At 48.4% G+C, this 25,008-nt stretch overlaps 3 protein-coding genes across 5 annotated transcripts; 2 read left to right on the top strand and 1 right to left on the bottom strand.

The window, feature by feature from the left end:
• The first annotated feature begins 96 nt into the window (after positions 1-96).
• Positions 97-7,624, top strand: C4H9orf78 (chromosome 4 C9orf78 homolog). Of its 2 annotated transcripts, none has more exons than XM_032478631.1 (9): positions 97-257; positions 583-642; positions 2,105-2,156; positions 2,295-2,365; positions 3,339-3,416; positions 4,213-4,410; positions 5,133-5,269; positions 5,375-5,473; positions 6,950-7,624. In XM_032478631.1, exons 1-9 carry the CDS (start codon positions 175-177, stop codon positions 7,039-7,041), a joined length of 870 nt encoding a protein of 289 aa, XP_032334522.1. In that variant the 5' UTR covers positions 97-174; the 3' UTR covers positions 7,042-7,624. The 2 variants fall into 2 exon arrangements, with proteins under 2 accessions (XP_032334522.1, XP_032334523.1); XM_032478632.1 differs by having other exon boundaries at positions 107-252.
• Positions 7,625-8,697: 1,073 nt separating this feature from the next.
• TOR1A (torsin family 1 member A) lies at positions 8,698-16,944 on the top strand. The gene is given in 6 exon segments (XM_032479142.1): positions 8,698-8,844; positions 8,846-9,017; positions 9,639-9,904; positions 11,899-12,079; positions 12,172-12,300; positions 16,327-16,944. Coding segments are annotated over 6 exon segments (1,146 nt in total). The 3' UTR covers positions 16,578-16,944.
• A 1,858-nt stretch (positions 16,945-18,802) lies between these two features.
• TOR1B (torsin family 1 member B) lies at positions 18,803-24,682 on the bottom strand. Of its 2 annotated transcripts, XM_032478630.1 has the most exons (5): positions 24,421-24,682; positions 23,507-23,772; positions 22,051-22,226; positions 21,344-21,471; positions 18,803-20,715 (listed from the first exon to the last, which is right to left on the bottom strand). In XM_032478630.1, exons 1-5 carry the CDS (start codon positions 24,617-24,619, stop codon positions 20,474-20,476), a joined length of 1,011 nt encoding a protein of 336 aa, XP_032334521.1. In that variant the 5' UTR covers positions 24,620-24,682; the 3' UTR covers positions 18,803-20,473. The 2 variants fall into 2 exon arrangements, 1 of the variants encoding a protein (XP_032334521.1); XR_004319528.1 differs by lacking the exon at positions 22,051-22,226 and having other exon boundaries at positions 20,577-20,715.
• Between the last annotated feature and the right edge of the window lie 326 nt (positions 24,683-25,008).

Raw genomic sequence — 25,008 nt, 5'->3', positions numbered from 1 at the left:
CAACGCTGCAGATGGGGGCGTGGTCAGATGGGCGGTGCTGGCCTGGGCGGGGCCGGGGCTTGGGGCGGGGCGGGGCCGGGCCGGGCCGACACTCTGACCTCACTGCTGCGCGCCGGAAGTAGGCAAGATATAGGCGTAGCTGCGGGGCGGCTGGACCGCGGCGTTGGTGAGACTATGCCGGTTACCGGGAAGACTTTCCGACGGCGCCGGGCCGACTCGGAGTCGGAAGAAGATGAGCAGGACTCAGAAGAGGTTCGGTGCGTTTGGGGCGGGGCTTCGACGGGGCAGGAAAAGAGAGGCAAGCTAGGGGGACTCACCATCGGCCAGGCGCCTCGTTGACACTTGCTATGGACGAAGAAATTGAGGCTCCAAGGGATGAGGCCGCCGCTCCAAGGTCTCATGGTTAGGAGAGGTGCCCCTGGGATGCGAAGGGGATCTGACTCCCGGTGTATCTAGGCGCAGGGTCACCCTCGGGACCAGGGTGACGGCTGCTCGGCAGTGGGGCTGCGGTGTCCATTGAAACTGGCTTTTGACACTGAGTTTCGCGGAGGGTTTCTCAGCCTATGCGTTGTCTTTTTTTAGATTAAAACTGGAAGAGACCCGAGAGGTGCAGAACTTGAGGAAGAGGCCCAATGGAGTGAGGTGGGTACCGCATGAGGGAGGGGACCTGGAGGGGGAGGCGGGGATGACAGAGACAGCATCTCCCCCTGCCCTCCCCCGACCCACCCTCCCGCCCCAATTCGCTGTCACACATATCTCCTCAAACAGAGCCCCTTTTCTTCACACACTTTACACTTTCCACTGCCTGGAGAGCTGTCCATGAGTTTTTGGCAAATTTTTAACCAGGACGTGCCCTGAGCCTCGTGGTCTTGAAGTATGCTCCAGAGGTACAGAAACAGATCACTAATTCGTGTTTCTCCTGCACCCGATTACTTGTGAAATGCATACTTATTGTTAAGAGTTTGGGAAAATTTAGAAAAGTACAATCAAGAAAATAAGCAATACCTGTAATCTTCCCACACAGAGGTAGCCAGTATTAACATTTAACGTTCTTTCCTGCCTGTTCTCTCTCTTTTGTAAAGACTCTGAGCAGCTTTACTTTTATTCTATGCTTCAGTAGTCTCACCTTATCCGCGGGGACTGTATTCCAAGACCCCCAGTGCATGCCTGAAGCCTGGATAATACTGAACTTTATATAGACTATTTTTTCCCCATGCTGATGAGTGGGTAATGTATACAGTGTGGATACTCAGGATGAAGGGGTGATTCACCTCCACTGTGGGACTGGGAAGGATGGTAGAGGTTCATCTCGCTACTCAGAACAGCTGGTAATTTAAAACTTATGAATTGTTAGGGGAGGGTATAGCTCAGTGGCAGAGCGCATATTTAGCATGCTCAAGGTCATGGGTTCAATCCCCAGTACCTCCATTAAAAGAGATAAATAAACCTGTTTACCTCTCCCAACCCTCCCCCCAAAACACACACACACGCACATACACACACAAAATAATTAATTAGTTAAAACTTATGAATTGTTTATTTCTGGAATTTTCCATGTAATATTTTTGGACTGCAGGTAACTGACACCATGGAAAGTGAAAGCACAAGATAAGGGGGGACTACTGTATTTTCAACTCATGACATTGTGGACATTCATCCACATTGTGGGTTATTTTTCTGAAAACCTTTTAGTAGCTGTGTAATATTCCATCATAATTTAACTTATTCCCTATTTTGGAACCTGTAGGTTATTTTGTAAAATTTCACGATCAAACAAAGCTGCAATAGTATTTTTCAACATTTGTTTTTAGCTTCATTTTCCTTGAAGGCAAAATCTTAGAAATGAGATTTTTAAGCCAAGATACTGCCAGAAACTTTGTAGAAAAGTGTACTACTTAAGTCACCACTACCTCCACCTCCAGCATCTAGAGTGTTTGTTAGACCCTGTTATTCTTATAGGCTTTCCAGCTGACGTTGATGTCCACCCCTCAGATCTCACCCTTGCACTAATGTTGCAACCAACCTACAGACTCCCTAAATATTTCTCCTCATCTCTGAATTGTGCCATTTCTCTCTCTCTCCCCAACTTTTTGGTTTTTGTCAGTGCTGTCGCCCTACTGGTGGGAGAGAAGGTACAAGAAGAGACCACTCTAGTGGTGAGTTGTGGGGTCCTCCCTGGAGAGTGGGAAGATGTGGCTGCTCTTCAGTGGGCAATTGTGTTTTCTTAAAAAATAAAAAAAGTTCCACTGCCAGTTATGTAGATGCTTCCTCTCAGCTGCGTTTGCTTTCTGCAGGATGATCCCTTTCAGATGAAGACAGGTGGTATGGTGGATATGAAGAAACTAAAGGAAAGGGGCAAAGATAAGTAAGTGCAAAAGAGGCTGAGATGCAAATTCACCTGCAGCCCCTCCTTGGGTCTGTGTCCCCCCAGGGAGCTGGGGCCCAAAGCAGCTTTAGTGTGACATCTTGAAATACCTCTTGTGCTTTAAAAAGGGCATGTTGTTGAGAAACAAAAGAAAACAAAAACTTCAAAAGTTAGCTTATTTTTAAAAACTTTTATTGAAATATAGTCAGTTTACACGGTTGTGTCAGTTTCTGGTGTACAGCTTAATGTTTCAGTCATACGTGTACATACATGTATTCCTTTTCATATTCTTTTTCACTATAGGTTACTACAAGATATTGAATATAGTTCCCTGTGCTCTGCAATACAACCTTGTTGTTTATCTATTTTGTATGTAGTAGTTATTATCTGCAAATCTGTAACTCCCAGTTTATCCCTTCCCACCCCTTAGTCCCCCTGGTAACCATAAGTTTATATTCTATGTCTGTGAGTCTGTTTCTGTTTTGTAAGTATGTTCATTTGCGTCTTTTTGTTTTTGGACTCCATGTCATATAAGTAATAGCATATGGGATTTTTCTTTCTCTTTCTGCCTTACTTCACTTTAGAATGATGATCTCTAGGTCCATCCATGTTGCTGCAACTGGTATTACAAAAGTTAGCTTAGACTGACATGGGAAGACACCTTTCATAAAGGTGCATTGTTTACTGTCTTTCAAACTCATGTGGAAGCTGTTTTTCTTTTTTAAAAAAAACATAGAAACACAATTACAAAAATAATATGGACAAAATAAATGGATGTACTCATTCCCCCAGGGTATCTCCAGAGGTCAACAGTTTGCTTGCATATATTTCTAGAGTTTCTTCTTTTTACGTATCATATTTTTTTCCAGCCATAAACAAGATGTTGTACATTTTGTGGCATCCTTGTTTTATTGATATAACATCAAACTCAGTCTCTTTTAGCTGTGACTTTAAGGCTTTGCTTTTTTTTTAGGATCAGTGAGGAGGAAGACCTCCATTTGGGGACATCGTTTTCTGCAGAAACCAACCGAAGGGATGAGGACGCCGACATGTAGGTGTCAGTCTGTTTAGCAGTAAGTGGTTGAGGGTGGGCTCCAGCCAGAGTGAGTCCAAGATGTTTAATCACAGATGAATTTCTAGAATTATCAAAAGACAGCAAAGTTGACCTCTTCTGCATGGCCTCCCAGGCTTGAGAACTTTGAAAAACTTTGTTTTGTAAATAAGTTCATTTGTGTCTTTTTTTTTTTTTTTTTTTTTTTTTTGATTCCACATATAAGTGATCTCATATGGTATTTTCTTTCTCTTTCTGGCTTACTTCACTTAGAGTGACGATCTCCAGGTCCATCCATGTTGCTGTAACTGGCATTACAAAAGTTAGCTTAGAGTGATGTAGGTGGACGCTTTTTGTAGAGGTGCTTTTTACTTTTAAAACTTTAAAAAGAACTTTTAAAAATTCTTTAAAAGCAAGGGTCTTGGGATTTTAGATTCCTTGTAATACCCACCCAACCCCCGCAGATCACAGGGACAAACATTGGACTTGCCCATTTTTTTATTTTGCCAGCAAGGTTGATAAACTAACAACCGCCGTCTACTATTATCTTTTTATCTTCAAAGAAACTCACATATGATGTGGTGGGACATAATCTCATAATATAGGTTGGTGCTTTAAGTTGAAAACTTTTATCTTGATTTAAAAAATTCGAGTTATTTTTATTTTTCTCACCACTCCATGGAACAGTGACACCCTCATCATGAACTGTCACTGCTCCATGGGCCGGTGTTAGAGACCACTAATTTAAAAGACACTTGTTGTGAGCTTTGCTGCCCCTGTGGGTTTCTCATTTTAGGATGAAGTACATTGAGACGGAGCTGAAGAAGAGGAAAGGGATCGTGGAACACGAGGAACAGAAAGTCAAGCCAAAGAATGCCGAGGACTGCCTTTACGAGCTGCCAGAAAACATCCGGGTTTCCTCAGCCAAGAAGACTGAGGAGATGCTTTCCAACCAGATGCTGAGCGGCATCCCCGAAGTGGACCTGGGCATCGAGTACGTTTCACACCTGTAGTCTCACCTCTCTCCTGCCTCATGCCAGAAGGACAAGCTTCTTAGCTTTCCAGTGAAATCTTAACTATCTCCTTGGAAACCCACAAATATAAGCCATGTTCTCTCTGGCAGGCTGAGATAGTTGTGGCCAGGAGTTTCTCTGAAGGGCTGGCCAGAGTAGGTAAAGAGACAAGGGACCCTGACTGCTGAAAGCAAAAGCGTTTGTTTTTATTTAGCCTTTGTTCACAGCTCCTCGGCTCTTCTAATCAGGCCCTTGTATTGTGTTTTATTGTAGCAGGAGCAGTGATAAAGGCTTACCCACCCCGTCATCCTCCTTTCATTTTCACTACAAAACATCTGCTCTAAAAGGGGATTTTCATGGAGGAAACACGGTGGTCAGCATCATCTCTGGGTGTGGTAGAAAGCTGGGAGAGTTCTCTGTTCTCGCCTCCTTTCTGGCTTTACTAGCTTTGAGCCTTAGGCAGTTCACTTGACCCCTCTGGCTAAACTTCCTCTCCATCAGAAGAGAGTAATTCCTGCAGCTCTGATTGCTGTGAGAGCTCTACGAGAATGTAACTGCAAGAGAGTGGTAAACTGTAGAGAGCTGTGCCCCAAGAAAGATGACATCCTTATACAGTGGGAGGCCACCAGCCCCTCCAGTCAGTTCCCAGGGAGGCCCAGAGGTGCAGCCGTCTAACTGTGGTGTGGCTCCTTTCTCCCTATAGCGCTAAAATAAAAAATATCATTTCCACGGAGGACGCCAAGGCCCGTCTGCTGGCAGAGCAGCAGAACAAGAAGAAAGACAGTGAGACCTCCTTCGTGCCCACCAACATGGCTGTGAACTACGTGCAGCACAACCGATGTAAGCATCGCGTCTCTGGGTAGCAGCCCCGTCCCATGCCATTGCGTTGAGGCCCCTGGGTTCCCATATTCTGTGTGACATGTCCCCTGGTCTCTTTTGATCCAGTTTATCATGAGGAGCTCAATGCTCCCATACGGAGAAACAAAGAAGAGCCCAAAGCCCGACCCTTGAGAGTGGGTGACACGGAGAAGCCGGAGCCTGAGCGTGAGTCCAGCGGAGGCCTTGGGGCTGCCTGGAGTGGTCACTGTCTAGGGCCCATGGCAGTGGGGTGGGACTCAGCAGGGGCAGTGCTGGGCTTTGGGGCCAGGGTATCTGGGGTCTAATCCATCCTCTGGACCATGGTTGTGTGCCTTCCCCTTTCCAAGCTCAGTTTCCTCTCCTATAAAATGGGGATAGTAATACAACTTACCACTGGCGGTTGCTCTAAGGATTTGCTGGGCTACCAAATATGACAGAGACTCAAAAAATCAGAAAATTTCAGTAAGCAAAAATGAATTAAAAGTTACTCATAATTTCACAGCCCAAAGATGGCACTGTTAAGGTTTTTGTGTATCATCATCCCTCAGTATCCGAGGGGAACTGGTTCCAGGACCTGCTGCAGAGAAATCTGCGAATGCTCAGGTCCCATAGTCGGCTCTCCGTATCCATGGCTTCCAACCAACCGCGGATTATAAACACAGTACTACACAGTCTGGGGCTGGTTGAATCCATGGATGCGGTTACCAAGGGCCAACTATTACCATCCCAACCTTTTTTTTTTCCAGTATTCATATATATAGGAAACATATATTGTACACATACTTAATAGGATCTCATAGGTTTTCAGAGTGCTCTGCATGTCTCTCCAGAACAGTAAATACATTTTCCTTTTCAATGGCTGTATCATGTTCTGCTGTGTACACAGATTTACTGTCATTTAACCATTTCCCTCTGGTTGGACACTTAAGTTGTTTCCCATTTTTCCCTATTCAGACAGTGCTTTGATGATCAGAACTCACCAAATGACCCTTCAGAAGTGTGCTGCTAGCTTGCCCCAGCAGCAGCATCTAGCAGTGTCCCTTTCCCACATGCTCGCCAGCACAGAGTGGTGTCGTCTTTTTCATCAACACTGGAATATTCTAAAGAAATGCTAAATTTGCTGAGGCTTCTGAAAATCCAGCCTGTTACTCTTCTTCCCTTCTCTGGAAATTCTTTTCTATAACCTCTTGGCTGCAAAGAGTTTCCTATTATTAATACCTAGTAGCAAGGACTCTGGAGTCACCAGACTTGGGTTCAGCTCTCAGCCAACCTTCACTTTATGAGTGACCTTGAGCAAGTCACCTAACCTCTCTGAGCAGAGATGGTAACATGCCCTGCTAGGATTGCTGGGAGGGTTAAAGGAAGCCATGTCTTAAAAGATTTAGTGCCATGCCTGGTACGCAGTCAAACTTTCAATGAAGTGTAGCTGCTACTGTCCACCTGGTCTAATGCTGAAGTCAGCACAGTTCGGCTCCACCATGTTGAATTGTTACTCAGGCGATAACAAGTACATACCGAGGCCCTCCTATGTCGCTGTTCCCTAGAGTAGGCCTTGGGGATCCTGCATGGAATTAGACAGGCTGGGTCATCCTTGCTTATGTGGAGCTAAGCCTGTCGGTGGCTTCCCACACGACAAACAGCCTTTCCTCTTTCCCTTCTCAGGGTCCCCTCCCAACCGCAAGCGTCCTGCTAACGAGAAGGCCACGGATGACTATCATTATGAGAAGTTCAAGAAGATGAACCGGCGCTACTGAGGGAGGCAGAGGGGGAGAAGTGCAGGATGGGATGTAAATAGTGTCGTCCACTCCCTTTATCTCTGCGATTAAAGGCCTCCTGGACAGAAGCCTCCTCACTGAATAGCAGACAGTTCCCAGAACAGACTCAGCCCTGCTGCTTACCTGCTGGATTTTACAGGCACTGAATTTGTAACCTTTTGAAACAAAACAATGTGTAGTTTTCCTATTTGGGGGCAAACTCTATTCTTGTGAGCATTATTAAATCTTGTTTGTAAATATGTTGACTTTCTCCTAATATTTGCCCTGGGTCAGGAGGAAACAGCTGTGTGTTCAGGGTGAGCTAACACCCTTTAGATTGTGCTTTTAGTGTTATATGTGCAATCATGTCTTCTACTTTCAGATATCTGGAATGGGGTTCAGAAATGCCTCCGTCAGTGTTTATAGTGGATCCAGCTGACAGCAGAAGAATCTAGGATGAGATCAAAGGGACACTGGTATTTTCTGACTTTTTACAAAGTTACCTGTTACTTTTCATTAAGAAAGAAAAAAGAATTTCTATCACTTTAAGCACTTATGTATTAAATATGAAATGGACCCAGCATTATTGTCTGCATTGCGTCTCCTTCCAACACTGGGCCATGTGTTCAGAGCCTGGAGGCTGGGCAGCTCAAAAGCAAAATTCATTTGCTGAGAGGGGTTTTCTCATTTAGTTTAAGCACACAGACAGGCTCCAACCCTTGGGCTGTCAAGTATGGTGCATTTGTGCTGTTGTTTTTCCTGAGGTAGTTACACAGGTTGTGATGAGGAAAGAACAGGCCAGTTGACTCCTGGCCTGATTTAAAGCAGGTGCTGTGTGGTTAGAGAAGTTTGGCTTTGGAGAGAGATCTGAGCCTGCTCAGAGCCTACTGTTAAATCCTTGGACAAATCCCTTTGCCTCGGAGCCTCAGTTTTCTCATCTGTAAAACGAAGAGTTTTTTTCCCCCTCCACTAGAATGCAAGGTCAGTGAAGGCGCCTTTTTTTTTTTTCTTGAATCCCCAGGGTCTAGTCAGTAGGCAGTCCTCAAAATTATGAATGAATGAGTGTAAGTAACTTCATCTGGGAGAAACCTGAGGATCATCACTACCTTATCCAGGTGATGAAGGTCAACATCGACAGTCATAAATCATGTTGATATTATAAAAATAGCACTTCACCTCTGTAACATATATTCCACCCCAAAGTTCAAGACCCCAGTCTAATCATGAGAAAAGCATCAGGCAGATTCCAGTAGTTTGGGATCCTACAAAAGATTTGACCAGTATTCCCCCTAAACTGTCAAGGTCATCAGAACCTAGGAAAGTTTGAGAAAGTCATAACCAAGAGTAGCCTAAGAAGATATGCAGCATCTTGAATGGGATCTTGGATCAGAAATAGAACATTAGGTAAAAACTAAGAAAATAGGAAGAAACTTTCGTTATATCAAAATAGATTAATTTTATCAAATGTAACATACTAATGTAAGATGGTAATAAAAGGGGAAACTAGGTGCGAGCTGGGGTGTGGTAATATGGAGCCTTTCTGTACTGTCCTCTCAATTTTTCTATAAATCCAAAACTTCCCCTCAAAATTTTATTAAAAGGAGAAAACTGGGGCCCCGTAGCCCAAAACAGGAAAGCGCTCTGCCCCTCACAAAGATGGCGGCCGCCGGCGTCGGAGGAAGCCCGCCCGTCACAAAGATGGCGGCAGCCGGCGGGAGGAACCGGAAGCGCGGTCGGGCGGTAGCGCGGGTCGGCGGTAGGCGCGAGAACGCGCAGGGCGGCGCGGGTCCGGGCATGAAGCTAGGGCCGGGCCGCGCTGGGCCTGCTGCTGCTGGCGCCGTTGGCGGTGCGGGCGGTGGAGCCCATCAGCCTGGGCCTGGCCCTGGCCGGCGTCCTCACCGGCTACATCTCCTACCCGCGCCTCTACTGCCTCTTCGCCGAGTGCTGCAGCCAGAAGCGGAGCCTCAGCCGGGAAGGTAGGATGGGGCGGGGGCGGGGGCCGGGGCGGGGGTCAGAGGCCGGGGGCCGGGAGGCCCGGGAGCCTGGGCAGCGCTGAGGCCTGCGGGACCAGGACCCGGAACCGGAGCGGCCCGGGGTGCGGGATGGGGCCTGGCTCCTGGGCCACCACCACAGGCAGACCGGACTTTGGTCGGAGACCTGCGGAGGCCGGCTGCCATTTGGGCACCTTCATCACACACTGGGCGTGTGGACGGTCGGAAACTTCCTCCAGAGTTTTACCCCTTCCTCGCCGGAGACGGGAAGGATGGTGGGGACTCTAACGGCGCGGAGCGGTGGGGGCCACACTGCTGCCTTTTTCCTGCCCGGCGTGGGGTGAGGGGCGCACGCTGGTGGCGGAAGCCGCGGAGCCCAGGAAGGGCCTCTTCAGGAAGAAGGGCCGGAGAATGGGCAGGGCTAGCAGAGGGAGGGCTCCTGCACCCACCGTACACCTGGGCCAAGCGCTCACCTACGTCCGCGTCTCACAAGGCGCTCGAAGAGCTTAGCTGGCTTTGCTGGCTTTCACATGAGCCTGTAACCTGGGCTACGTTTTGCCAGGTGTGTGCCCCTACTCCCTGCCTGACTGGATTTGTTTTTCCCAGCGCTACAGAAGGATCTGGACAGCAAGCTCTTTGGACAGCATCTTGCAAAGAAAGTCATCTTAAATGCTGTGTCTGGCTTCATAAGCAACCCGAAGCCCAAGAAACCTCTCACCCTCTCCCTACACGGGTGGACGGGCACCGGCAAAAATTTTGTCAGCAAGATCATCGCAGAGAATATTTACGAGGGTGGTCTGAACAGTGACTATGTCCACCTGTTTGTGGCCACGCTGCACTTTCCACACATCTCCAACATCACCCTGTATAAGGCAAGGGCAGAATTTTGGAATCCTTCCTGGATGATGCTGGGTTTGGGGTTTCTCTGTGGTGGAGTGGGATTTGGAAATTCCATGTTGAAATGAATGAGCCCTGAAAATGACTAGGGGTGTCAGCTCCCCTTTGAAAAGTGTGGGATAGTTACAGCGTGTTTGAGATACATGGAGCAGTTACACTGTCAAAGCTTTGTGGTGTTTGAAAACAGGCTCCGTGTGATACTCAGTAAATGGGGGTCATAGGATTTTAGAGATGATGTAATCAAATCCCATTTAAACATCATCAAATCTAACACGTTTTATAAGAGGAAACATTCCTAGGGAGGCCTAAGTTTGTTTAACTGAGTGTTGCAAACTGCTTTTACAGTGTAACTCCCTGATTAACAGCCTGGGCTTTGGCGGCAGACACCTGGATTTGAGCCCTAAGACTCCCACCTACCAGCTGTGTCATCTTGGGAAAGTTGCCTGACCTCTCTGAGACTCAGTTTCTTCATCTGTAAAATGGTAGTTGTGAGACTCTATTGAGCTCTGTCTGCCAAGGATGTAACATGGTACCTGGCACGTGAGCCTTCAAATATATGCTAACGATTGCCTTTTTTAAATCCTCACCTGTGTGGACACATTTTCCCCTTCTGTTCGGGTGAGCATCAGTGTCACCAACTGTCCAGGAGTTCCTGGGATGTAGGACTTTGGGAAAGTCCCAGGCAAGTAGGGATGAGTTGGTCATCCTAGTTAGCATTCAGTCTTCACCGTTTAATAGCTGTGTGACTTGAGCAAGTTGCTTAACCTCTCTGCAGCTCCATTTCCTCGCCTGTAACGTAGGGAACACAAGAGTAACTCCTTTGGGATTTGGAAGATCACAGTAAAACGTGTGAACAGTGCTGAGGACAGTGCCTTGCCTGTAGTGAGTCAGTGCTCGAGACCTGTCCTCTTATTGTCTGTAAGTCTGAGTAGCAGAGTGGGGAGACCTTAGCTCCTGGAGCCTACCAGACCTGAGTGAATCCTTGTTTAAACATTGATTTGCTTTGCAGCCTTAGGCAAGTTACTTCAGCTCCCCTAAGGTTCTTGCTCTGTAAATAGAGGTTATTCCATACCTGCAGAACAGAATTAGGTTAAATGTGTACACACGGAACATTGTAACTGTGGTCCGAGTAGACAGGTAAAAACCCAAATCATAAGACGCCAAGACCTACATTGTAACTTCCAGAATTTTCCTTAGAAACAAATAGCTAACACTTCCTCCTTACCATGGGGGGAAATGCAGGAAGGCATTATATAGAACCATAGCTCAGATGTCTGATTAAAAGGGTCTTTCCTTCCTCTTACCTTGATTACTTAATATAAAAAGTACCTAAATATGTTTTTAGAGAATGTTTCTGTTAAGCAAATTTATTTCCGCAACCTCCAGACATTCCAGAAACTCAGGAGTGTTACCTCACCACACTAGGCGGTGCGTGTGTGTGCTGCAAGTTTGCCTCGCTTCCCCCATGGGAAAGTTAGAGTACCTTCTCCAGGCTGTTCTAAGGACTGATGAGAGAAGAGATTACTTGGTCTCTGCCTTCTTCCCAAGAAGGCCAGTGTACCCAGGATGTGTATTAACATTGCCATTTTGATGACAGAGGACCAGCAACTCAGTGACACAACATTGAGGTGACAGGTCACAGGACAAGAATTATAATCAGAGTGTAGGGCTTTGGAATCAGGCAGAGTGGGGTTCAGATCTTAGCTTGGTCACATACTCATTTTGTGATCTTGGGCCAGTTGATCATGCTCTCTGCCTCGTTTCCCCATCTGTAAAATGGGTACAATAATGCCTACTACATGAGGTTGTGGTGAGGAACAAAAGAGCTTGTGTAAAGTTATTAGCACAGTGGGGAGCGCACAGTAAGCACCCAGTAAACGCAGCCTTTGCAGAAGCAGTTGCAGCGTTAATAGTGTTCACGCTGGTTGTTCTGAGAATTCTGTACTGGCTTTTCCCCCTTCTCACTCAGGATCAGTTACAGTCGTGGATTCGCGGCAACGTGAGTGCCTGTGCAAGATCCATCTTCATATTTGACGAAATGGATAAGATGCACGCTGGCCTCATAGATGCCATCAAGCCTTACCTGGACTATTACGACAACTTGGATGGGGTCTCCTATCAGAAAGCCATCTTCATATTTCTTAGGTAAAGTTGGGTTGAGATGTGGTGGGAGAGCTTGGAACCCCAGCCTGTGGGCTTTGGGAAAAAAAGCCAGTCCTCATTCACTGGCGTTATTTTGTAGCAACTGCTGGTGCAGAACGGATCACAGATGTGGCTTTAGATTTCTGGAGAAATGGAAAGCAGCGGGAAGAAATCAAGCTCCGAGACATGGAGCCTGCTTTGTCAGTGTCAGCCTTCAACAACAAGAACAGTAAGTGGGGCGTCCGTTCCCAGCCCCTCCTCTTCGTGGGCCTCACCATCACCTGGGAGCTGGTTAGAAATGCAGATTCTCTGTCCCTTCCCTAGGCCTCCTTAGTCCGACTTCCCGAGGGAATCTGTGTTAACAATCTCCAGGTGACTTTAATGCACACCAAAGTTTGAGAGATGCTGTTTTAAAGGACATGGTTGATCCCTGAGATCTTGAACATTAGTTTCCTGTTTTCTTCAGCCAAATCATTTTCCTTGTAAACGCAGGTGGTGGAGCAGGGAAGGCCACTGGGGTGCCTCTGATGGAGGAGACGGCCCTGTTATAACGGTCCTTCTCTTTCTGTGCGTTGCTCTAGAACTCAGGGTCTGTGCCCGAGAATAACAGCCAAACAGTGGTCAGGCCCTTATTCTGTACTGGGCACTGCGGGACATGCTCTACTCGCATGTTTTCTTTAAGTTTCACAATAACCACGTGGAATAGAAACTATTATTGTCCTCATTTTATAGATGAGGAAACTGAGGCTCAGCAAGAGCTAGCACCTTGCCTAAGGCCACACAGCCTGTTAGGTTTCTCTGATTCTAGAGCCTGAGCTTTTTAACTACCAAGCTCATCGCTTTTTCAGTGACCTGACACATTCACCCTTGACCTTGAACCCTTGGATGTGGAAAGACACTATCATGTTGGAGACCAACTCACTGAGTAAACTCCATGAGCCATGTTGGTGACTGCTACCATTCAAGTCTTTGCTCAGGTTCGTTCTTGAGGTTATAAAACAGAAGGTCTCCTCTGAAACAGACCTGCCAAGAAATTCATACTACCTCAGAGTTACATGAACAGTCATGGGCTATTTTATGTCATTTTGTGCAACTGGAATATTACTGTGAAAGACAAAATAGTTTATGATATGTTGAACAGATTTCTTGGCACGCCAAAAAGTATGAACGCATGCAGGAGAAACCTCAGCCCCTAAATACCGCAGCAGGTGGGGCCGCTTGCCTAAAACCCACGTGAGAGGCTCCAGAGGACAAGCCCCTGGAACCAGGCAGACCTGGCTCAGCTGCTGACTGGCTCCAGGCCTTGGGCAGATGGCTGAACTCTTCCATCCACCCGTCCACCCATCCATCCATTTATTTCAGTGAACATGTTTATTGAGCACCTACTGGGTGTCAGGCTCTGGTCCAAGAACTGAGGACACAGCAGTGAACAAAAACAGAAATCCATGCTCTGGCGGAGTTTACATCCTAGTGATGAATACAGGAATATGTCAGATGATGGGATGCGTGTTTATGTCAAGGTAGAGACATAGCTTCTTCTTTCCCCCCAATAGGGAAAAAGTAAACCAATAAAAAAGGGTTGGGAGGTGTGGGATGGATGGCAGCAGTTTTAAATAGAGTGGTCAGGGAAGGCTCAATGTGGGTGACAGCTGAGCTGATCTGAGGAGTGAGGGAGCCATGTGGACATGGGAGGGAAAAGCGTTCCATTGGACAGAAAAGCACATGCAAGAGCCCTGAGGTGGGAGTGTGCCTGGGGTCACAGGCTGGTTCAGGATGAACACAGGAGAAAAGCAGGTCAGATAAGAGGTGGCGCTTGGGGTTGGATGCAGATTGTGGAAGGCCTGGGGAACCGCAGGGAGGCCTTGGGTTTGGCTCCAAGTGGAGGAGGGAGCCCCTGGAGAGTTTTGAGCCAACAGTGATGAGATGGGACCTAGTTGTAACAGGACCGCCTGGCTGCTGGGTGGAGAATAGACTGAAGGTAGGGGGCCCAGCAAGGAGCTGCTGCCACAACCCAGGGAGAGGTGGTGGTGGCTTGGCCCACCATGGCAGCAGTCGGGGTGGAGGGACATGGTTGGATTGGGATGTATTTTGAAGGTAGAAACAGTAAGATTTCCTAAAGGATGATGTGCAGGAATGAGAGCGAGGAATCAAGGATCTGACAAGAGCAATTGGCAAGGTGGCCCTGCCATTTAGGGGACGGCCTGCAGGGGGAGCAGTTTTGTGGGAAAGGGTGGGAAATGAAGAGGGGTGTGTCCAGCAAGGCCTCTAAGCCCACAGCTGATGTTCCAGTGCAGCTCCAGGGCATTCAAGCTGAGGATACAAATTGGGGTGTGGTCAGTCGGTGGTTTACAAAGCCACTTGTTCTGCCAGAGCACTCTTCAGGGCCTCTGTGTGGCAGGGTCCTTGTCATCCTGACCAGCCTGGCTAATTGGTCTCTGCCTTCTGCTATCCTTACCCGTTCTCCCCGTCTCCGTGTTCACAGTCCAGCACTACTTGGAATTGTCTACTGACTGGTTTATTGAGCGGCTTCTCAGTCGTGGACCCCCTGAGGCAGGTCCGAGTCTGCCTGGCTCTTTGCTCTGTCCCCAGGCCTGGGCCCGGGCCTGTCGGGCACAGCGCAGGCCTTCAGGAAACGAGGTCCCGCTTGTTACTGCTCAGCGGCTGGTTTAGGTTTTCCCCGCAGCCACAGGCTGCACTCTGTCCCCGGCAGACAGGTGTTTACTGAGCACCAGTAAAGCACTGCTGGGGAAGAAAGGATCAAATCCCAGATGTGATCTTATGATTTACAATAAGAAATATGTATTTGGTCTTCATCCCCATTTCTGGCACAGAGCTCCAAAAATCCGTGGAGTTTCCAAGGGCTAGGAGCCTTATAAAGGTGTCTTGATGTTTGTAACAAACCCCTTTCAGCCACACTTGAGCTTGTGTCATGAGGTGATTTTTGGAAAAAGCACCTAAGGGGGTGGTTTCCAGGAGAACCAACCCTTGATTGGAGGGTTGGAACTTTCAGTCTCCAATCCTTTCAGACTTCCCGGGAGGGGAGAGGGGCTAAAGGTTGAATCAGTCGCCAGTAGCCAATGATTTGATCAATCATGCCCACATAAAGATTTTCCATAAAAACCCTAAAGGACGGGCTTTGGAGAGCTTCTGGGTTGGTGAGCACGTAGAAATTCAGAGTGTCACACTGAGAGCATGGAAGTCCCTTCCCACACATCTTGCCCAATGCATCTCTTCCATCTGGTTGTTCCTGAGTTACATCCTTTTATAATAAACTGGTGATCTAGTAAATAAAATGCTTCTCTGAGTTCTGTGAGCAGCTTGGGCAAATCAGTCGAACCCAAGGAGGAGGTGGTTGGAACCTCGGCACAGGTGACAACCTGGACTTTCAGTTGGTGGCTGAAGTCAGGGACAGTCTTGTGGGGCTGAGCCCTCACCCTGTGGGCTCTGAGGCGGTCTCCAGGGAGAGTGTGTCAGAATTTAATGGAACTGTAGGACACCCAGCTGGTGTCAGAGAATTGCTTGGTGAGGTGGGAAGAAAACTCGTCCTGGAATGAGTGTCAGGTGGGGACCTATGGCACAGGAGTTAAGCAGCAAAGCGGAAAGGAGACAGTTCTCGGGAAGAAATGTGGGGTGTGTGCAGCCAGGGCTGCGTTGTCTCAGGAGGGAGTGGGCCGAGGCGGGGGCACCTTGGGGGGCACATGCCTGGCTGCAGGGACTGGCTTCATCCTGGGAAAGTCGGAGCCCTGTGGCCATAACAGAGCCTTGTCTTCACAAGTTACTACTCTGAGGGCTCTAGATTTTTGTTCCCAAAACGCGCTGTAGGTTTGGACGTGCTGGCAGTGGGTTTCTACCCTGTTGCTAATCTAGCCTCTGGAATGCCAGCCAGTCAGAAATTTCCAAAATACTCCATGAGAACTCTTCTCACCTTTCACTTGCTGTGAAACTGCCAGCCTGTGAATCCGGTGTCTCTCCTCCCCTACCTGCCCGCTTTTCCAGGGAGGGGAGCCTCCTTCCCACTTCAGATCCGTAGGTCACACGGTGAGGGGCCTCCCTTGCCCTCTGTGCTGGCGCCCTGCCCTCTGCCCGCTTAGGCGCGTCACACCCAGCTGTCCTGGGCGCGCTCCCTGCCAACCCGCCTGCTTGTTAGACTGTGAGCCCGTGAGGGCAGGTGCAGGGTGGACACCCAGCGGCTCTGTGTGGCCGGACGGGCGGGCCAATGGACTGTGGATGAACAGCACCTTTTTCTTTTTCCCAGGTGGCTTCTGGCACAGCAGCTTAATTGACCGAAATCTCATTGATTATTTTGTTCCCTTCCTCCCCCTGGAATACAAACACCTAAAAATGTGCATCAGAGTCGAAATGCGGGCCCGAGGCTATGAAGTCGATGAGGACATTGTAAGCAGAGTGGCCGAGGAGATGACCTTTTTCCCCAAAGAGGAGAGAGTTTTCTCTGACAAAGGCTGCAAAACTGTGTTCACCAAGTTAGATTATTACTACGATGACTGATGGCGCCGGAGCCACCACTTCCCAATGGAGGAGAACGAATTCCGCACTCAGATCTCCCCCTGCCTCCCCACGCTGTTCCTGGAAGAGGAGTAAAATGAATTCTTCCCGGTGGACAGGACAGGCGTCTTCCTGGGCATCGCTTGCCCCTGCAGAGCCTGCGGCCGGCGCTCCTGACAGATCCCAGGGCCCGCAGACGGGGGAGGAGCCAGCTCCCAGCCCACTCGTACCAGGACTCGTGATTTTTTAAAAATCATGTTAGAATTTCATGCGTTTCTGTTTCAAGGAAGGATGGATACGTTTTACTGAAAAATGTGAGAACTTTATTTAAAATGGTTTTTAACATTATGAGAAACTTTTCAGACTCTAAGTTGTTGGCTGTGTGTGTTTTTTTAAGTTCCTGTCATGGTAACATACACCGTGATGTCTTGACTGCACAAGCGCCCAAGCCCGAGTCCCTGGCCTGTGTTCTGTAGGATGGCCTTACTGGGGACCGAGGCTGGAGCAGCGGCCAGATCCGTCACAGGGTGACCACCGAGTAGGCAGTGAGTTGTTAGCTAGAAGTACGACAGTGTCAGAGGACACGCTCAGGCCCGTCACAGGAGACTTAAATGTCCTCCCCAAGCGTCTCAGTAGCACTGTGAACTGTGGGAACGGTCTCAGTAACACTGTGAACAATTTGTTAGAAACAAAATTTACACAAAATCGAAGCATTTGCAGCTCCTCACGAGCCAGGGCGTCAGCTTTGCAAAGGCCCTTCTCCACCTTCTGTCCCCGAAAGAGCCACAGGCCGGGTGGCAGGTTCTGCCATGTTTCCTTAAAACCTTACCCACGTAACTAGTTTTTGTTACGTTTACCCAAACCTCTAGGAGAGCTTAGCTGTCCTCCAGGGATGCTGAGAACAGTGTTTTTATTTATTAATGCAAAAAGCTACTGTCTTTACAATAAAATTGTGTGTGATTTTGTGAATACATTTTTAAAGGCAAAAAAACCCTCCATTGTGGGCTTTATGTGCTGAAGCTGTGACTTAAGATCTAACAGGGCAGCCCAGGCTGGAGTGGAGTGTGAGACAGGGATTCTGATGGTCCCTGGGGGCTCTGGCTCCTCGCTCAGCATCACGGGGTATCATGGGGGTTCACAGAGCCTCCTATACCCAGCCGTGGAGTTCATTCACGTCTAGAGACATAGCCCCAGCTGAGATGCCGGGCAGGAGCACAGAGCACTGTAGGAACCCAGAGGTGCCTCGTTCTATGTGACACTCACACGCGCCTACAAGCCGGGGCTCCCGTGGGGTGTGTGTCTGCAGAGTGCTCGCAGGGAGCTTTTAGCAGCACAGAAGTTGGGCTGGTGGCTACCCAGCCTGTACAGAGGCTCTTTAAAGCCACCCAGGCCCCCTAACAACAGCTTCTAAGTGTTGGAAAGTTCTTGATGTTGCCCTGAAGCTGGCCTGTTGTCACGTCCCCAGGAGTCACAGATTATGGCTATGATTCATTTGAAGATGGCAGCCCCAGCACCAGGGAGTCCCTAATTAGGGACCACAGAGTCCCCTGACTTACCTGGGAAAGTTCAGTCTTCACAGATGAAGCAGTGTGGGGTGAAGCAGAGGTGGCATTAGGCTGGGAACCAGACCGAGAAAGTCAGTCTCAGGAGGAGCACCTTCAGCTGAGAAGTGAGGGGAGTGGGTGTGGTGATGGTGAAGGTTTCAACTTTCTAGAAAGAGCTACATCCTCAGTCCTGGGAAGAGAGCTGGTGTTAACAAATCACTGACAGAGAAAACAGCCCAGGTTAAGTGATTAAGCTGAGATCTGTTAACATCACAAGGATTTCATTATTTACCAGTTCTGGGCGGGAAGACCAGGCGTTGAGGTTTCCTGGTCTGAGCTCAGCCTCACTCAGCTCAGAATGTCAGCAGCGCGTCTCGTTTCAGTGGTCAGTTTCCTTCCAACATTAACTTAAGGGGAATATACTTGTTAGAAGTCCAGCTCATTCTGATATTTTCATCCATGAAAATATGGAGTATAACCCATCATCCAATCCAATTTAACTCTGTATTTGTTTGGGGATAACATCCTTTAAGGTAAATATCGATTCTGTATAAGGTAAAGATTGCCAATCAGCATGTCTAGGGAACGGTGACCCTACTGACACCTGAGTTATTGAAAAGCCTTTATTCCAAGCTCAAACTTTTCAGACCTACCAAATAAACTTAAAAAAATGTGCAAGTGACATCTCACATGATTAAATTTAGGCTTTATTATTTTATATTCAGTCAATTCAAGCTTGTCTACATCTTACGTGGGGTGGGGAGACTGGGCTGTGGGTAACCGTGGCCCTTTCAAGTTATAAATCAGTAACAGCAGTCCAAAGGTAGCCAACATGTGTTCAATTTATTGCATCATTGTAAACAAAAAAATCTTATCTCCTCCTGACCAGACACCCAAAAGATTATAAAAGAAATATAACTTAACTCAAATTTGAGAACATGTACTAAAAATTTTCAGCCTCACCTTGGTATTTTTTTTTTTAAAGACTAAGTGTGATCCTCTATAAGGCACTGCTGTGACGTAGAAACATTCATTCTGCCATTTTTTATATATAAAAAAGCTGCATGTTCTTGTTACACATCTGCAGTTGCATTGCAACTACAAGATTGAACGATTCACACTGGCTGGAATCGAAGTCTTTTTTCCCCAATGGCCGGGGCAGTCTAGCCTGGCGCTGCCACGTAGGGGATCATTCTCGGATGACACCCAGGACCAGCCTCAACCATCTGTTTTAAGAGTATCTGATAAATGAAAAACGAATAGGCAATTATTCCATTTCGTGTCCTTCCTATGTTTTAAAATAATCAACATCCTATATTTGTATTACCTAAGATTCAGAAGTAAAAACATTATAAAAAAATACATCTCCTTGAAAACTCGAGCATTTTTAGTGTACAATACTTCCACTTTGGTGATGCGGCATCTGTAAGCTGACCGTTTGGTTGGCACATGTCACCGTGGAGAATAAGCATGTCGTACAGACTTCAAATGGTTCTGGGGAGTTGAGGGAGAGACTGACCTGCATGTAAACTGTAACAGACAGGTATTTTCCCGTGGAAACCAAGGACTCAAATTCCAAGCCATCGGTCTCACTCTGATTCGACTCTAGTGATGATATTAGCAGTGACCTAAGTTCAGGAATAGAAGCAGTGCAAGGAAGGCTGAGGTCAATACTAAGTGAGAGATGGGAGAAGGAATTCCAAGTCCAGGGCTGTAATCACAGTCAGAGCAACGGACAGACGGAGAGGTCCTGTCCGTCCTGCTCTGCTGCGGGGGTCTGGTGTGGAGCCCCCACCCCACATGCAGACGGCTCACCCAGCCGAGTGCTCAGCCCACAGGCCCGTGGCCTCCCACCACACACTGTCTGTGCTTGCAGGTGCCACTGCTTTTAACGGAAAACCCTTCAAGGCAATGAACGCGCTCTCTGTAAAGAAAAAGGAAGAGTAGAAGAAAGTTTCTGGCGGGTGAAAACCCAATGCCCTGGATCGCAGCGAGGTCCCTGGACTCCAGTTAGAGCAGCAGCTTCTGAGGTGTGGGTACCGCTGGGGCAGGAACGGCCCTAGGTCTCACTCACAAAGCTGTTTACAGGCACTTCTGTCATGGTCCGTGAAGTGCAGAGGGATTTCAAAAGTTCATCTTCAACTGCCATGAACAGGTGGGTTGCTGTCACATTGCAGAATGACAAGTACACTTGACAGATTAGCATCATTTCGAAAATCAACCTAGAACCTTCCCTATCCTGAAAGTCCACAGGTGCAAATGTGCAAACCCCTGAAGGGGTCGTCAAAGTGCTCGGAAAGGCCAGGCCCCGGCTCGCTGAGCTCCCAGCTGCGTCTCATCCGCCTGGATAAGCACTCAGTGAAAATCCAGCCGTGACTGCACAGTCTTGCAGCCCTTGTCTGAGTAGATTTTCTCGTCTTTGGGGAAAAACGTCATTTCGTCTGCCACGCTGGTGACAATGTCTTCGTCTACAGCAGAACCACGGGCCTTCATCTCTGCCCTGACACACATCTTCACGTGTCTGTACTCCAGGGGCAGGAAGGGGATAAAGTAGTCGATGAGGTTTCGGTCTATCAGTCCGCTGTGCCACAGGCCACCTAGGGAACAGGACGCAGCTGGGTTTCCTGCCCATCACTGTCCCTGTCACCCGGACAAGCTCGCTGCTCTTATAGGGCCCGTTCTGATCCCGACCCACAGTACATTCATGTCTTTAGCCTTCAAGATTCCGTTTTTTTTTTCTTTTTTCTTTTTTTTTAATTGAAGTATAGTCAATTTACAATGTTGTGTTAATTTCTGGTGTACAGCATAGTGGTTCAGTTATACATATATATACATTCCTTCTCATATTCTTTTTCATTATAGGCCATTATGAGGTTTTGTATATAGTTCCCTGTGCTATACGGTAGGACCTTGTTGTTTATCTATTTTATATAGAGTAGTTTGTATCTATAAATCCCATATCCCAATTTATCCCTCCCTCCAACTCCCTGCTTCCTCCCCACCCACCCCGTAACCATATATTTGTTTTCTATGTCTGCGAAGATTCTCTTTTTGTCAAGCCTGATGTAAGGATCAGTTGGCTACGCCTGCTAGCTGACTTCTAGAATAGAATGCCCTTAGGAAAAGTCCCTACTTGAGCAAAGCCATGGAGGCAAGTGGAGAGGCTTAAAGAAAGGGAAGAACCCTGCCGGCAGGGTGACGGGCTCCTCAGCCGCGGAGACTCACTGTGTTTGTTATTGAAGACTCCGACAGACAGCACCGGCTCCAGGTCCTTCAGCTGGATGTCTTCCCTCTTTCTCCCTGCCCGCCAGAAGTCAAGGGCCGTCTTAGTTATGAGGTCCCCGCCTGCATTGCTGAGTTTGCCAAAGAAACAAAGATTAAAAATCACATCTTAAGGCTTCTCTGTCTAATAGGAAATGTACGTGCCTGCTCTAAGGCTTATTCTTTGTTTGGGGGGGTTTCCCCCATAATGAGGGCACGGGGGAGTGAACCCAGGACCTCGTGCACACTGAGCATGCGCTCTACCACTGAGCTATACTCCTGACCCCCTGAGGTTTATTCTTAACCAAGGAATATTTACTAAGTGCTACTAGGGAAAGAAGAAAAAATGGCATCTGCCCTCAGGACCTGAAAATCTGCTTTTTCAAAAAGAACTTGTTCCATGATGCTACGACTTTATAACCCTCAGAGACAGCACGTTCAGGTGATAAAACTGCCTGTTAGCAGCAACTATTTCCTTAATTCATTTCCTCCTGCCCACGCTGTGTGCCATGCAGATACGAGCAACCCCAAAGTAAAAGAAGTCAGCCAGTCACTTTTGCCAGGCTGGCACTTTTGTCCCTAGGAAACAGAATGCTGAGGTCGCCAGGACCTCATTCCAGCACTGGGAGAATGAAGGGCTGTGTGCCCCCCGAGAAGCGCCTCCCACTGACCTGAGAAAGATGAAGATGGCCTTCCGGTAAGACACACCATCAATCTGCTCGTAGTAATCTAGGAACGGCTTGATTGCATCAATGACCCCCGGGTGCAATTTATCCATTTCGTCAAATATGAACAGGGAACTCGCACATGCGCTCACATTACCCCGAATCCAGCTCTGTAACTGGTCCTAGACCAACCATAAAAGAAGACATGGGATATGGAGGCTCAAAGGATGTGCCGAGGGGAGCAGAAGTGCTACACTGTTCCTCATGCTAGAAAAGGTGAAAAAAATAAGGTTCTCTGGGGTTTAACAAAGAAATCTTAGAAACCGCATCCTAACCTCCACTGCCTTGGGAACAGCTTTTCCAAAACTTCATCTATAAAAAGTGGAAAATGGCAGGGAGATAGGAGCTAAAATGCAAATAAGTGTTTTCCCAACTCAAATGATATGCCAAATGTGACTTTTTAAAGGTATAAGAGGTACAAGATACATGAATATTTATCATTTCACTGTTAAGCAACCTGTAAGTTTCATCTCCCTATGGGCTGAAATCTCAAATTAATCTTACAAGATATATTGAGGAACAAGAAGCTAGATTAAGACTGGCACAGCGTCCAAGTCCAGTGCCTTTTACTGGTGCCACAAACAAAGGAGATGACCCCGAATGGCACTGCACGAAAAGCATTTGTTCCAGTACTTCTAGGGATTTCTGAAAGATTTTGGAAAATAGAAGATTATTCTCTTTTTGGCAGTCTTCCCTGTCTTACAGTTTATGTGGCAAATATCCACTTTCACTTCCTTGTTAAGTTTCTATTCCTCATCTCAGTCCCCACCTAACAGGAAGAAAACTCACTTGTACGAGGACATGCACTTAAATGAGAACTCCACTAGACTACCTAACATAGCGATGCCAAGAATTGGAAGGATGGGAGGAACCAGGGGAATAAAAACTACTGGGGACCAAAAAAAAACCATCTAGTCTCCATTGCCAAATGCAGAGGCCAAGCCGAAGCAGCACCCTAGGTGGGAGCCTTAAGTGAAGGCATGTCCAAGCAAATCGTTTGCGCCTGCTTCACACAACCAAGGGCTGTGATGGGGATGGTGAACACATTCATTCACTGCACAACACGGCTACCCTGCCAACTGAGAATCAGGAGATATGGATTCAAATTTCTGATTTGCCAAAAGGTCACAAAGATCATAAGGAACAAGTCACCTTGCCGCTCTTGGCTCCATCTTTTAATGGAATAACACCTAACATCGCCTACCCCACTGTATTACTTTGGAATATGAGGGGGAGAGTTGTAGGAGAGCTCTGCAAAGGGCAAGGGTTACCAGGGTGGGGGAACTGAGCGGCGGGGCCTGGGGCTTATTGCAGGACAAAGAAAAGAAGCAGAGGCCGGAGTCAGTGAGCAGGTTGCTCAGACCCGTCCGAGGCCAGTGGACGGAATAACAGAATTCCTTGCCTGGTAGAGTTTTATCTGCTGCTCGTGAGGGAAGTGCAGGGTCGATACAAACAGGTGGACAAAGTTACTCTTGAGGCCCTTCCGGTGAAGATTTTCAGCCACAATTTGGCTGACAAAATTCTTGCCCGTGCCAGCCCAGCCGTGCAAGGAAAGAGTCAGTGGTTTCTTGGGATTTTTGTTGTTCTTGAAGCCAGTCAGCGCCTTGAGAATCACCTCTGTGGCCAAATGCTGCCCAAACAGCTTCTCCTCCAATTCCTGCTTCAGGGCTGCAGGAGCCAGCCCGAGAACAGAGAGAAAAAAAAACATTAAATATGTACCAGAAAAGTGGCACTCTCCCCAGCTGGCCAAAGTGAGAGGCACAGACTGGCAAGTGGTCCAGCAGGGTCTCTGCCAAACCTCAGGGCTAACACTGAGGTAGAACCACGGGACGCAGTCACAGGATGCCACTTCCAAGGAACTGGACTAGATGTATGGCCCCTCAACGCTCAAGTGTCTGATAAGGAAGCTAAATGTGTTCGTTCATCCAAGGATTGGCCCTCCCTTGACTGAGCCATATGTTATTTCCCCAGTCACCCCTGCCGCCTTGTACACAAAGCAAGGGACAAATGCTTTATGCTTTCTGGGCAGATGCTGCACATCTGAAGACTACTTAACAGGTTGACATGGCGCAGAAGGTCTGCTGCTTTCAGTTTCTTCTTACTGTCATGCCAAGGAATCCGAACTTTTAGAAAGTAACTTGGGCAGAGCGCCATGATCTGGAGACTCTGTCTCTGAAGGCACGGCTTTCGAGGCAGGAGTCCGGGCGGAGGCCCCCTCCGTCCTCCCTCCCAACCGCCCCCTCAGGGTGAGCGCGGACGCCCGCCGGGGCCTGTCCCTCGCGCCCCTCGAGCCCCTCCAGGGCGGACCCGCCGTACCCGACGCGTTGAGCGGCTGCTCCTCGCGGCAGCACTCGGCGAAGCGGCAGTACAGGTCGGTGTAGGACAGGTAGCCGGTGAGGGCCGACGCGGCCCCGATGGCGATGCCCACGCTGATGGGCTCGAATGCCGCCACCGTGTGAGCCGCCAGCAGCAGCCGCAGCGCACAGGCGCCCCCAAGCCGCCCCGCCCTCAGCATCGCGCTATCCGCAGACAGCCGCCGCCGCTGCGTGGGGCGCCCGATCGGCCGAGCGGCGGGACGGATTTCCGGGTCGTGCGTCACTTCCGCCCCGCAGGCCCACCCACCCCTTGGAGCGGCCATGTTGGTGAGGGGCGTGGCTCTGCACCACCATTTTTGCGAGGGGCACGAAATGTGCCTAGTGACTCACCTAGCTTAGGTTGAAACCCACTCCTAGCTTTCACGATTTTTCTTACGAGCTTCTCAGATTCTGCACACTTGAAGGGGGGATGCTTCGTCCTCCCTCCCTTGACTTCCCCTGGAGCTAGAATGAGCGTTTCTCAAGTCTCCCCTCCTGCCTCCGTGGAAGTTGAGGGTCTAGAAATTGACTCCCTCTCCATGCTTCATGC

Source organism: Camelus ferus, chromosome 4, assembly GCF_009834535.1.
Source record: "Camelus ferus isolate YT-003-E chromosome 4, BCGSAC_Cfer_1.0, whole genome shotgun sequence".
Classification (NCBI taxonomy): Eukaryota; Metazoa; Chordata; class Mammalia; order Artiodactyla; family Camelidae; genus Camelus; species Camelus ferus.
This window is presented reverse-complemented; position numbering and strand designations above follow the sequence as displayed.

Coding starts and splice junctions, on each gene's coding strand:
- C4H9orf78 (XM_032478631.1), top strand. CDS start 175: ATGCCGGTTACCGGGAAGACTTTCCGACGGCGCCGGGCCGACTCGGAG. Junction 2,366..3,338: donor AAGGAAAGGGGCAAAGATAA/GTAAGTGCAAAA, acceptor CTTTTTTTTTAG/GATCAGTGAGGAGGAAGACC. Junction 3,417..4,212: donor AGGGATGAGGACGCCGACAT/GTAGGTGTCAGT, acceptor TTCTCATTTTAG/GATGAAGTACATTGAGACGG.
- TOR1B (XM_032478630.1), bottom strand. CDS start 24,619: ATGCTGAGGGCGGGGCGGCTTGGGGGCGCCTGTGCGCTGCGGCTGCTG. Junction 22,227..23,506: donor AGCAGATAAAACTCTACCAG/GCAAGGAATTCT, acceptor TGGTTGGTCTAG/GACCAGTTACAGAGCTGGAT. Junction 21,472..22,050: donor GCCATCTTCATCTTTCTCAG/GTCAGTGGGAGG, acceptor TGGCAAACTCAG/CAATGCAGGCGGGGACCTCA.